General features: G+C 57.2%; 1 protein-coding gene across 1 annotated transcript in view; it reads right to left on the bottom strand.

The window, feature by feature from the left end:
- PKP1 (plakophilin 1) overlaps positions 1 to 12,772 on the bottom strand; it is a 41,320-nt gene that overhangs the window by 26,294 nt on the left and 2,254 nt on the right. The window contains exon 2 of the mRNA XM_059906285.1: positions 5,461 to 5,558. Coding sequence (XP_059762268.1) covers positions 5,461 to 5,558 — 98 coding nt within the window. The remainder of the gene's footprint in view (positions 1 to 5,460; positions 5,559 to 12,772) is intronic.

Raw genomic sequence — 12,772 nt, 5'->3', positions numbered from 1 at the left:
GCAGGAGCTTGCATCCCCTCCATCCTTCTCTCCTCAGACTTTCCAAACAGACCAGGCCCCGCAGGCACCGCCAGAGAACCCAGATGAGAGAGGGGAGCAGGGCAGGAGGCGGGGCGGGGCTTTTAAGCAGTGGGAGTTACCGGCCCGCCTCCCCTCTGTGAAGCTAAAGGAAATGAGGGCCTACCAGCTCTCCATCCTGCTGCAAGGGTTAATTACCTGCTGTTCCCCAGGTGCCTGGAGGTGCCCAGATGAAAGCGGGGAGGTCATACAGAAGCCCTCACCCACCTGCAGGCCAGCGGGGGCGGTCTGCCCCGGAGACCACCGTGAGGCCCAGGCTGTGGGTCCCGCAGCTGTCCAGAGGAAGCTCTCGAGCCACACAGAACCCTGAAAGGTCGGGGCTGAGGGAGTCCTTGGCTAGGTCTAGTCCAACAGCCTTGCTCCGTGGATGAGAAAAGGTCTCAGGAGGTGAAGACCCCCCAGGTCCTTCCCTCCGCTTGCAGCAGCCAAGCTGAGACCAGAATCCAGGCCTCCTACCCGATCGATCGGGTGTGTCCTATCTGCAGCCCCGACTACCCTTTGAGATAGGAATTCTCACCTATTTCAGAGACGGGCAAGCAGCTGAGGTTAAGAATTTGCCGAGGGTCTTCCAGCTAGCTGAGGGCCCAGGGCTGGTCCCTCCACACCACCTGCCATGGGAGGGGTCTGTGTTTATTGGGACCTTTCTCTGCTTCAAAGGCGAGAGTCCTGCCATTTTCTCTCCGGCAGCCCCCTGGCCTTGGGCCCTGCCGCCTGCAGACCCTGCACACACGTGGCTCACCAGAGCCTGGGCTCCCATGCCCCACGGAGCTGTGGCACAGCCTCAGCCCTCGCATCTACAGAAGAGGGCCACCCAGGTGTCTCTGGGTCTGGGGTGGGCAGGACCAGTCCCCCTCAGGGAGAGGGTCCCCAGCACGTGGTCCAGGAGACCCTGTCGTGATGGGATCATCAAATACTGACACATCAGTTAAGCAACTACAGCTGAGAAGAGGCCGGGAGGAAGATTTGCTAGCGAATCCTGGATTTTTTTTTTAATAATTTTTTTTTTTGGCCTCCCCGTGCGGCATGCGGGATCTTAGTTCCCCGACTAGGGATTGAACCCGTGCCCCCTGCGGTGGCAGCTCGGAGTCCTAACCACTGGACCACAAGGGAATTCCCTGAACCCTGGATTAAAGTAGAGAAATGGGGTCAGTGACCAGGATGAAGGCAGAATTTCCTCTGGCCATTCTCCTGGGGAGTCTTGGCCTGCCCCCGCCCCGAGTGCTGGGCTGGTGTAACTGAGCACGGCGGAGGGATTCAGCACGATGCCCCCACGGGATACCCTGGCCCAGACCGCCTGGCAGCTGCCGCATGCATGGGACCGACTCCCGGCAGGACGCTCTAGGCCCGTCCATAACCAAAGCACATTTCACTCCATGTGACGCCCAGAGGGGCGCAAGCGCTCTAGATGTGCTTCGTGATTTGTAAATAGGAAAACCATTCGGGGCTGGAGGCGGTAGAAAAGGAGACCCTCCTCTTAATCTAGAACCTTCCCTGGAAGCTAAACTGTCCACTTGCCGCAACTTCACCCAGGACAAACCCACGTGACAGAGGCCCATGTTCAGCTTTGGAACAGAAGGGCTGTGCCTTCAGTGCTTCCTGCTTCCTCCTCCCTCAACCTGCTGTCAGCCGACCCAGGGGACGTGTTCAAAGTGCCGTACAAGGACCTCAGGGGGGCTGTCAGCCTCCCTTTGCTCCCCTAAAGTAATTCTGCCTGGGTCCCCAGCCTGGGAGAGGGGCGCTTCGGGAGTCTTGTTTTTATTACAGGGAATGAGTGTAAATACACGGTGCCCTGGGGACGCCAGATCCAGCAAATAAAAATGCAGGACACCCAGTTAAATTTGAATATCAGGTAAACAACAAATAACATTGTCGGATAAGTGTGTCGCAAATATTGCATTTCTTTATGTTTTACTTGGTAGCCCACCCTGACCCCCACAGCTGAGTGGCTCCAGCTTGAGTCTCGGAAGGCAAAAGGGGCCACTGCCCTGCATCTTTTGTGTGAGGCTGACTCCTCAAGGAAAGAGTAAGCTTGGCTGGGGGACGGAAGGGAGGAAATGAAGGGATCTGAACTCATGCGTCTGTTCCAAGTCCCCAGAACATGCTATAGTGTTAAAATATTGAGATTGCAAAAAAAAAAAAAAAACAAACCACCAAAAAACACCCCCTAAAATGACCAACAGAAGAGTGCAAATGTCTGGAGCGATGAAAGGAAACTCCATCAGGTTAGGAGTTAGGAGGCCAGGGGTCTCGTCTGCTCTCCCATTAACCAGCCGTGTGACCCTTGTCCTTGCTGGGCCTCAACTATGAAATGCCAACCTTGTTGGTCTCTAATAGTCCCCGAGTCTGGTTCTGAGAACTGGCAGAGTCTGCTCCTCTGAGAAACGGGGCTGGATGTGCCCCACCCTTTGCCCCAGCTCATCTGCTCCTGCCTGGGCCTCTGGGGTCCAGTGGTGCTGACCAGCAGATACGGTCTCCGAGGACCAGGAGGCTGGAGCGGCCAGAGGAGAACAGAGAACGGCTGGCCAACGACTTTCTCGGGACCAGTTCTTCTTTTCCTTAAGCCCCTTGATGCTTTTTGTGTGTCAGACTAACTTTGTTTCATTCTATTACAAGACCCTCTATATTCAATTTTCTTATCTTGTGATATGAGTGATCATAGATTATAAATAGTATGATGAGATACATATATACATATATAAAATCTGTTTTTTTAAATTAGAAGACTATTGCTGATATAGAATATAAGGTAAAATCATAAGGTAACACCACTGCTTTTTAAACATTTTTAGAACTTTCTTTTTGGAAGTGCCCACAGATCCTTTGCATATTTAAATAAAATATATAGTCAGTGGTGACCCATCTTTGTTATTTGAAGTTGATTTGATATTCGAAACTGAAGACAAATCTGAGGAGTGAGGCTCTCAGAGGGCTTAATATCATTTCTGCTCAAACACAGGTCCTGACAACACAGAACTGGGGCTGGTTTTCTTAGATGGCCCCTAAAATGGCACTAACAACAATTATATTTTATAAAAAAAAATTTTTTTAGAGGTTCCAGAAACACTTCCGGCAATGGCAGCACAGCTGGACTCCTCCAGCTTAGCAACCGACACCTGCATTCGATTTGTCTGCGGTCCTCCCAGGGCGGATGGAGGCTCCTCTGAGTAGGGTCTGCGTGCCCTGTTCTCTCCCCGTGCCCTCTGCGCTGGTTTCTTGGGAGGGGGGGCACTGAACTCCCCTGGCTCAGCTGTGCCATCCCTGGGAAAATCCCATGGCACCGCTATTGCCTTGCCCCCTGCTCCCCTTCCCCTAAGTCCTGACTAGCGGTTCTGCCATCACGGCTGACGTGCTCGGCTCCAGCATCAATCCTTCCACCCATCCCCCTCCCTCCACCAAATCCCCGTCCCAGAGCCCCTCCTGAGCTGAGCGAGCCGGGACGTGCCCAGGCAGCTCCTGACCTGAGTCACTCTGAAATCCCGGCGGCAGACAGAAGGAGTGAGGAGGGCTGGGCCTTGGGGTTCGGGAAAGGAAGGAATTCTCACCAGGCGTCAGAAAACAGTCACAGGGAGGGTGTAGGGGCAGCTGGGAGCCGGTGAGGATCAAGATAATGGCCCAGAAGCAATGCTCAACCCAGCCGCACACAGGTTCTCCCAAGAAGGCCCTCAGAATGAGTTCCCTGCAGGTTCCGGTTACAAATCTCCACATGTACTAACCCCTCACTGCCCATCTGATGACGCGTCCCAGTTAATTTAACACGTCAACCCCTGAGTACAGGTGAAGCACGCGCAGATGAGAACACTGATACCCAGAGAAATCAGAGCTTGATCTACAGTCACAGAGCCAGAGAGCAGCCGGCCCAGGGCGGGAACCCAAGCGCCAAGTTCTGACTGGGCAACGCAACATTGTAAAGACACATAACATCTGCGCGGTCAGCACGGTCCCGTCCAGGGACCTGCCCTCCTTGGGTCTCTCCTAATCCTTTTCACGGCATTATGAGGTCATCGTCTCAGATTCTGCCCGGTCATCAGTCTTTCTGTCAAAGCCCTTTACTCACACCTATGCCTGGTCTGCCAGCCTACTGGGCTCAGTCAACTGTATTTATCAGTTATCGGCACTGAGGGTATCAACTGACATCAAGAATCAGGAAACAGGGAGGGAAATAAATTCACAGCAAACCTAGTTAAACCTGTACCGTGCAAGAAAGACAAATCCTCGCCAATCAGCCCCAGTGAGAACTTAGGTAGCAGGGAATCAAGCGGATGACAAAGAACACCTAACTCATAAACCACCCACCTCTCTCTTGCCCGGGACCCCAACATTTGTGAACAATGTGGATCAAAGCAAAAGGTACTAAAACCTGAGGCCCAAGCAGACGGAGCCCAGAGTCCCATGGAGAAGCAGCCTTTATCCCCAGCTGCACAGGCCTGAAGGGCCTCACAGAAGAATTTCCAGAACAATATAGGCTAATGTTGAAATTAGCAAAAATAAAGGAAAGTCACAGAATTTGCAGACTGGGAGAAAACCTGGGCGTCACCTAACCCAACACCCCGATTGTGGGGTAGAAGAAAACTCCTGCGTGGGCTTGTATGGTTGAACCAGGGCATCTGCCCTGGTGCTTGGTGGAGAGTTAGGGCTAAAGAAATATTTGTTCAGTAATGGGTGGATGGGCATAGCGGGATGAGATCACACAGAAAGACAGTGGCAGGGCCAGGATTAAAGGATCTAGGATCATCTCTACTCATGCTAATATTTTTAAAAAATTCTTAAGAATGATCATAATCAGGTTTTTTAAAATGCACATTATTTTGTTTAGTCCTGACAACAATCCCCAGAGGTAGACTTTGTTATATCCATTTTACATGTGGGGGAACTGAGACCCAGAGGTAGAAGAATCTCGCCCAAGGTCACACGCTCAGCAGTAACACAGCTAGAATCTGAACGCGGGTTCGTCCAACTTACAAACTCAAGCCACATTCCCCCCTGGGCACATATCCTTGGTCATCAGCACATATTGAGGAGAGGGTCCCTTCGGGATTTTTCTAGAAACATCTAATCTATACATGACTGGACCATGAGAATTCAAACTTCTTTCAAACCTATGATCAAATCAGATATATTGGGAAATGGATTTTTTTTAATATGATGTTTCCTTTACGCTTTTTCTAAAATGTTCTCATCTGAGACATTCAGAAATATCCAGTCAGACAGGAGGCTGCAGTAAGAGCCACGTGTGAAATGATGGCCAAGCAAACGGACCCGGTCAGAGCTGGGGGGGCCTCCCCTCGGGGACCGTTCCCACCCCGCATCACTGTCTCGGCAACCAGGACACGCCTTCTCCTCCACAAAGCCTGAACCGACACCCTGCGGGAAGCAGCTCCTTACCGGATAACCCCATGAGCCGTTCTCCGCCTGGAACTTCGAGTAGTAGCTGCTCCGGCTGGTGGTCCCGCCGCTGTTGTAATTGTCATCATACATGGAACCTTGAGGACAGGGGCAGGGGTTAGGCCATTCGCTCCCCCCAGCCCTCCTCCCCATGGTGTCCCCTCTGCATCTGGTGCCCTGCGGACCTCGGAGGAGACCAGGGCTGAGGCCTTGGAGGAGGCGGACGCAGAGCCAGGCTTCCGCTCGCCTTCCTCCCTCTCTCCACCTGCCCCTCCACAGCCAGATGGCTGCAGGGTCAGCTCCGAGGGCCTCGGCCGACCCATTCCTGGGGGTCTACCCCTGTGGCCGGGGGTGGGCTGACACCTACAGGTCAGGAGTTGGCCTGGAGGGCCTCAGGCCCCCGTCGTCCCGGTCCAGGGAATCACAACTCCGAGTTCCACAAGGATGACCTTCCCACTCAGGGACGACAGCCAGGAGCTCCGCATGCCAGGTCCAGAGCCTCAGGGCCGCAGGGCAGCTCCGGAGGGTCCCAGGCCAACGCCACGCGGGACTCTGGCTCCCGAGCCCAGCCTTCCGCCCCCTCCTGCATCTCCCAGGTGCCCCAGCTGCTGAAGGGGGAGCGGCCACCAACCTCAGAGGCCCGGTGAGGATTAATTAACTGTTTTCCGAGTGCTTGGGGGCCCACAGACGACAGGCTCCGGGGAGGACAGAGTGTCATTACTATTATTGAGGGTAAAGTGGCTTTGGATTTCAGAAGGCAGCCTGGACGCTAGGCTCCTTCACCGGATGGCTGGGGAACCCGAAAGGACAGCCCAATTCTGCCCGCTGTCCTGCTGCCCTTGAAGCATGGCGGACAGTGACCTGCCCGGGGCTTTGCTCACACCGCGTCCCGTGCCGAGTCTGCCTTCCTTCCTCGGCCGCAGCCACTGAATCGCAACCGTCTGTAAACCCAAGTTCAAAACCTGTAACCGGGCCCCGCCCAAGAGGCTGTCCTGCTGTCCGTACCCCAGGTCACAACCTGCCTGGTGCCCCATTTCCTAGACTAGGAACCATGGCTCTATGGCCTGGGCATCCGGAGCAAGGGTGGTCCTACACTCTTACTAAGTGATGGCCCCTGGGGAAAGTCGATCCAGGGAGAGGGGATTGACCCCAGCATCAGGGCAAGGGTCTGGCCAGGATCCCACCTGGCTCAATTCACCCCTCCCCATCGGCTGTGCCCCCTCAGACTCCCAAGCCTTTGGGGGTGGGCGCTGGAGCATCTGAGCTGGGGGGAGAAGACAGAGCAGAGGGGCAGCTTTGGGTTGTGGCAGATGTCCCTGCCTGGTGCTACCTCCTCTGTCCAGAGCCAGGTGACCCCCAACAGCTCACAGGAGGGGCAGTGCCCCTGATTCTCCATGCCCCCCATCACGGAGGATCAACTGGCCACTGGGGCTGCCATCTGTGGCAGAGACCCCCTGCCCTGGGCGCCTAGTGGTGTTGGAATTGGTCCTGGCTCTGGCATTTGGGCAAGGCACTTGCCTTCTCTGGGCCTCGGCTTCCTCTTCTATAGAAAGAGGGGTTTGGCCTCTCTGTACCCCAAGGTCCCGTGGTTGTGTGATTATAGTGACTCGTGCCTGATGGCATTCAGGAAGCCTGACCTCTCTTCTCTAGAGACAGGGTTCAGCAAGGAAGAAGTTTGGGCATCAAAGGCTACATCACCACCTCCTTTGCTGCCCCCAGAGGTGTCCCCACCCCAGAAAGCTCCAGGCCCAGGCCTGGCTCCAGAAGGGACACCCCTGAGGCTCTGAATTACTCCAAGCTCCCTGCTGAATGCAGGCAGCTCGTGCCTCTTCCTTTCTCCGGAAGCTCTGGAAAAGCTGCCTTCGTCAGGAGAAGTCTGGAGGCAACCTCATGGGCGTGGACCCCCAGAACTCGCTCTCACCGAGAAAAGGGGCTGCAGCCAGGAACCCCGGTGGCCGACAGCCAGTGTCCCGTCCATCTCCCCTCCGTCCAGCCCACTTCTGACACCCCTTCCAGGGCAGGGCAGGGCAGGGTTCACTTGGGCAGGGATTTCTCACCCAAGGGCAAGCGTGGGTCAGCCAGCTGCTTTGGATGGAAAATCTGGGGTGGTGACAGACACAGAGTTCTGGGAGAGGCATCCCCAGGAGGCTCCGTGGAGGGCAGGCTCCCACGGGGCCTCCGCCCTGCTCGGGAGGGAGTCTGTCAGCAGTGATGTCACTCGCCCTCTTGGTCATCAGGTGAAGCATATCCTCCCCCACACCCTGTACCTGCCCGCCTCCCTCTCATTCTCCTTTGTGTGACAGGTGGGGAGTTCTCTGCCGTGGAGGCAGATGACCTCTGGAGTACCCCATCATTCCAAGGCCAGTCCCTGTGACCCAGGGGGGATTGTGGTGATGACAGGTGTGGGTTGTAACTCTCACTTCTGGTTGGGCCAAGGCCTCCAGGCCCTTCCAGGCAGCTCCTGAAGGCATCTCCCCAAGATCACCTGCAACTGGGGGTCAGACTGCCTGACTCCCACCGTGAGCTGTTTGGTTTGGCCTCCTTGTGAGAATGAGGCTGCCATCACACCAGCCAGCACTGCTTCTCTGACAGGAGGCAGCTGCCCTTGGGCCGAGGTTTCAAGGGTGGGGAGTCCAGAGACCTTACACACTTGCAGTCACACCTTGCAGTGTGCCAGATACCCAGAGGGGTGCAGGCGGGAGGCGAGCCGTTCGTGAGACTGTTGTTCCCACAGCAGAAGCGAGCGCTCCCTCTCCTGACCCTGGGGGGTCTGGTTGGGAAGTACCACCCTCTGAAAGTCAAGTTCAGCAGGAAGAACATGGAGCTTCTCACTGAGAGTGATGGGACAGCTCTGATGGCCTGCACTTCTCCACTGGCCCCTTGACCTCTCTGGACGTCACTTCTAGGAAGCCTTTCCTGATGACCCCCACCTGGTCCCCGCGCCCCAGGCTGCCTGTCCTCTCAGTGCAGGGTACGGTGAGGTACGGTCCCCCTGCCCGGCTCTGGTGCCTTGAGGCTCAGTGTCCCCATAACCGCAGCAGGGGACTGGGGTCCTTGACTCCACTCAGCCAGGCGCCCCCCTCCCACCCAAAGTGGTCCCTGGTGGGTCGGTGAACCGGGGAGAGACTGGAGCCAGAACGCCCAAGGCTATATGCTCAGGGAGGATTCCTGGCCCAGGGGTGGGAAGGGAGGGGGGGGTCCCAGGAAGGGAGGGGGGTCCCAGCACCAGCTTGCCCCACAGTCACCCCACCTCCCGGGGAGCACTGCACCCGCTGTTGTCGCTGGAAGGGCCCATGGGCCTTTCCGTGTGGCCCAACTGCGTGTCTGCCTCGAGGCATCTGCCCTCCCACAGAAGCCCGGGGTCAGAGAGCGAAGGTCTGCCTTCCCCGCGCACCAGCATCGGGGTCAGAGAGCGAAGGTCTGCCTTCCCTGCGCACCAGCATCGGGGTCAGAGAGCGAAGGTCTGCCTTCCCCGTGCACCAGCATCGGGGTCAGAGAGCGAAGGTCTGCCTTCCCCGCGCACCAGCATCGGGGTCAGAGAGCGAAGGTCTGCCTTCCCCGCGCACCAGCATCGGGGTCAGAGAGCGAAGGTCTGCCTTCCCCGTGCACCAGCATCGGGGTCAGAGAGCGAAGGTCTGCCTTCCCCGTGCACCAGCATCGGGGTCAGAGAGCGAAGGTCTGCCTTCCCCGTGCACCAGCATCGGGGTCAGAGAGCGAAGGTCTGCCTTCCCCGTGCACCAGCATCGCTGGCCGCTCCCTACGCTGCGAGCCTCACTCCGGGTCATCGCTCCGGGTGACAAGCCATCTCAGAAAACCCACCCTGCACATGGCAGCACCCAGGCACCCCTTCCCTTTGGCCTTGCACGGCGGCCTGACTCTCCCTGTGTCACTGGGCGGCCCTTTGTCAGGACCCCCGGGACTCCTTCCCCACTGGGACAGGTGAACCTTTGCAGGGATGACTCATCCTTCCACCTCCCAGCTTTCCATGGGTCACACCCACCACGCCTGAAACATTCCTGCTCTCCTTCTCAGCCAAGCCTCTCCCTGGAGCCCAAACCCTGCACCAACCCAGCTCCTCCTGGAGAAGACCCACCCCACCCCGGCGCCCCAGCTCTCCCTCGGAGCCGTGTCAGCGCTCGGTCTACCTGCTCGACACACTCTGCGCTGTACATTCTCTGTGTGTGTCTGCTGGGGGCGCTCTCCACCCACCCCGACCCAGGACCAGACTCCACCTGGACAAGGCCCTCGAGGCACTGGCCAGCCTGGCCGAAGGGCTGCCCCAGGGGCAGAGGTTGTCCGAAACGCCTCTCCTCCACCCCAGTCTCCCCACACCCCCGCCCCTGCTAGCCACAGGCCCGCACACAGAGCGGTATCTGTGAACCTGCCTCTCACAAGACTCCTGCCTCTTCTAGCTGCTTCTGCACTTACATCTGTTCCTTCGCACAAAAAGCTTCAGAAAGGAAGCCCACTGTCCCTCGGCCTCAAAAACGCCTTGACTTCACCCCCTAAATCCCTCCCATCCAGGGTGCCCAGCAGGGCGAGGTCCACAGCAAGAGGAATTTAAGTTAGACAATAAGAAGAACTGTCGGAAGAGGGCATGGAGATGTCTGGGCCCCCGGACTGTCCCGCAGCCCAGCTCCTGCCCCTCGAACATCGCAGGGGATGTTCTGCCCTCCACCCAGGCCAGCGGGGCGCTCGTGCACACGCCGCCCTTTCCTGGACGGGAGGAGTTCAGCTCAACCCCACCTGACACTCTGGCACAGTCTCTGCCCTTTCCTGGGCACGTGTACAGAACAGAAACACCAAAGCACACTGGGGTGTGTTCAAACCCAGCTCTGCTGGAATCCTGCTTCTCCTTCTGATGATCTGTGTGTGGCCACCACTAAGCCTAAGTGTTGGACTGAGGGTGGGAGCATGCTGGGGCCTGGGCTCAGCCCCCCGAGGGGGGTCCAGGGTAAAACATCGGCAGCAGCAACTGCCACATTAGATGTCCATCCCTGTGTGTGTGTGTGTGTGTGTGTGTGTGTGTGTGTATAGATGTGTGCCTGTGATGGGGGTGGTCCCCACAGTGGGTCTCTGTGTGAGGGAGGGTGAGGACGAGAATAAGGATTCTTGAACTTTGCTGCATATCAGAATCGCCTGGGAGTCTTTAAAAGTCCACATGCCCATGCTGTCCCCATGCTAACTAAACCAGAACCTCTGGGGGCCGGACCCAGGTGCTTGCATTCTTTAAAATTCCCAGACTATTCCGATGTGTAACCATGCTTAAGAACAGTGCTTTGGGGGATATTTTTTGGTGATTTGATGCTTCCTGGAAGGAAACCGTGAGGGCTGTGTCTTGAGGGGAGGAGCTTTTTTGCAGCTGCAGACGGTTTGGGGAAACGGTCTGCAGAGGCAGTGAGTTATACATCTATTTCCAGTGAAATATCTGGAGATGATCTCACCCCACCTCTTACAGTTGCACAGACCCAGAGAGGGGCAGATACTTGCCCAAGATCACACACCAGTTGGCAACAGATCGGAGAGAACTCAAGCCTCCTGACACCAGCTGGACTCCTGCCGCCGCACAAGCTGCGAGTCGGGCTGTGTGTGAATGCGTGTGTGCGTGAGGACACGCGTGTGTGTGTGCACAGCGGTGGGTATACGTGTGCATACGTGCGTGCCTGTGTGGTGTGTGCCTACAAAGAACCTCACATGAGGCTACCTTCCATGGAAAACAGTCCTCCATTTTGTTTTGTTCAAACATCACATAACTTCTACGGGTCACACCCTATCGCAGAAGTAGCTCCCAGAGTTTTAAACCTAGAACAAGTGGCTTATTGCTATTTACAATTCCGTGTGTGGGGAGAGGAATTTCTTTTGTTTATTTGTTTTCTAATCTCTGTCCATGAGCTTAGCAAAGGAGCAGGATCCGGGGGAACACCCCAGAATACTCGACATTTTTGCATGTGTTGTAACAGGCCGGTGGAAATTCTGGCTAAGCCCTCAGCTCCGAGACGAGAGACACTGTGAAGAAATGAGAACTGGTCCGCTTGAAGTTAACGAAGATGTTTCCCTGCTGGGGCAGGCCTAAGCACAGACGTCAACTACCTCCTCCCGTCTCAGCTTTGGTCCCGAGGAAATAACCCCAGAAGAGACACCTGTGCCCAGCCTGCGGTCAGGGCAGGACCCTTCCAGGAGAGGAGAGAGAGCAGAACCTCCCCGGGGGGAGGCTCACGCCGAGACACAGCCCCCCACGAATCCAGGGAGCCGGCCAGCGGGGCCCTAAGACGGGGTCTTGGCGCCCCTGGGCACAAGCCTGCCCCCAGGAGGGCCCCGGGGAGCAGGACACCTGCCCAGCGCACCCCACCCCCACCTCTGACCATCACAGGTGGGAAATGGTGCTTCTGAGAAGAGTGGAGACAGAACCCTCGGGCCCAAGGCTGATGCTGGCTCACGGGGCAGTGGGCAGAGCGCATGGGTTAGGACGCCCTGGCGTGATGTGCAGAAGGCAGCCGGTTCCACCGAGCTGTGTGTGTGTGTGTGTGTGTGTGTGTGTGTGTGTGTGTGTGCACGCGTGTGGCAGCGGCGGCTTTGGACTTGGATCAGAGGAGATTTGGGTTCAGCTTTAGGAAGAGATTCCAAGCGGAGTAGAAAGGACATGAACATGGCAGCGTCTCCTCTCGGGCCAGACGCCAGTGCACCAGTCCCCCACCCCACGGTCCACCCCGCAGGGACTCCCCGCCGGCCACAAGGAGGCCGTGTTTCCCAGCCCCGATCTCCGGCTGGGCGGCCACGTCCCCACGTTCCTCCCGCTTCCCACATGGTCTTACCCCTCTGCCCACGGGGACCCTCAGGAAGCGTGGGCAGCAATGCTCAGGGGCCCCATTCGGGAAAAGATGGGTGGGCAGGTCCCAAGCAGCCTCCTCCTGCAGGGTCTCCGGCCCCCGAGAACCCCTCCCTAACCGGGACTGCCTGACAGGGTGGGCCATGTGTCTGGGCCCGTGTTCTGGGGAGGGCACGGCAGAGACGGGTGTTCATGCCAGGCTTCTCCCACGGGGTCCCACACCCAGCCCTTGGAGGCTCAAGGCCCCTCCCTGACAGGATGGAAGGCAGCCCTGTGGGGCCGGCTCAGAACAAAAGGCACTCCTACTGCCAGGACCTTGGGTGGCTGATTCCTGACTGTCCTCCGCGGGCTACAGGGAGAGGCAGCTCCTCTGCGGGCAGTGGGGCGCGCCTGGCCTTCTGCAGGGCGGGGGCCCAGGAGGATCAAAGACCCCAGAGAAACCTGCTCTTCTCTCTCAGGCAAGTGAAAGAGAATTCCAGTCTGTCC

This window comes from Balaenoptera ricei, chromosome 1 (genome assembly GCF_028023285.1).
Source record: "Balaenoptera ricei isolate mBalRic1 chromosome 1, mBalRic1.hap2, whole genome shotgun sequence".
In the NCBI taxonomy this organism is placed as follows: domain Eukaryota; kingdom Metazoa; phylum Chordata; class Mammalia; order Artiodactyla; family Balaenopteridae; genus Balaenoptera; species Balaenoptera ricei.
This window is presented reverse-complemented; position numbering and strand designations above follow the sequence as displayed.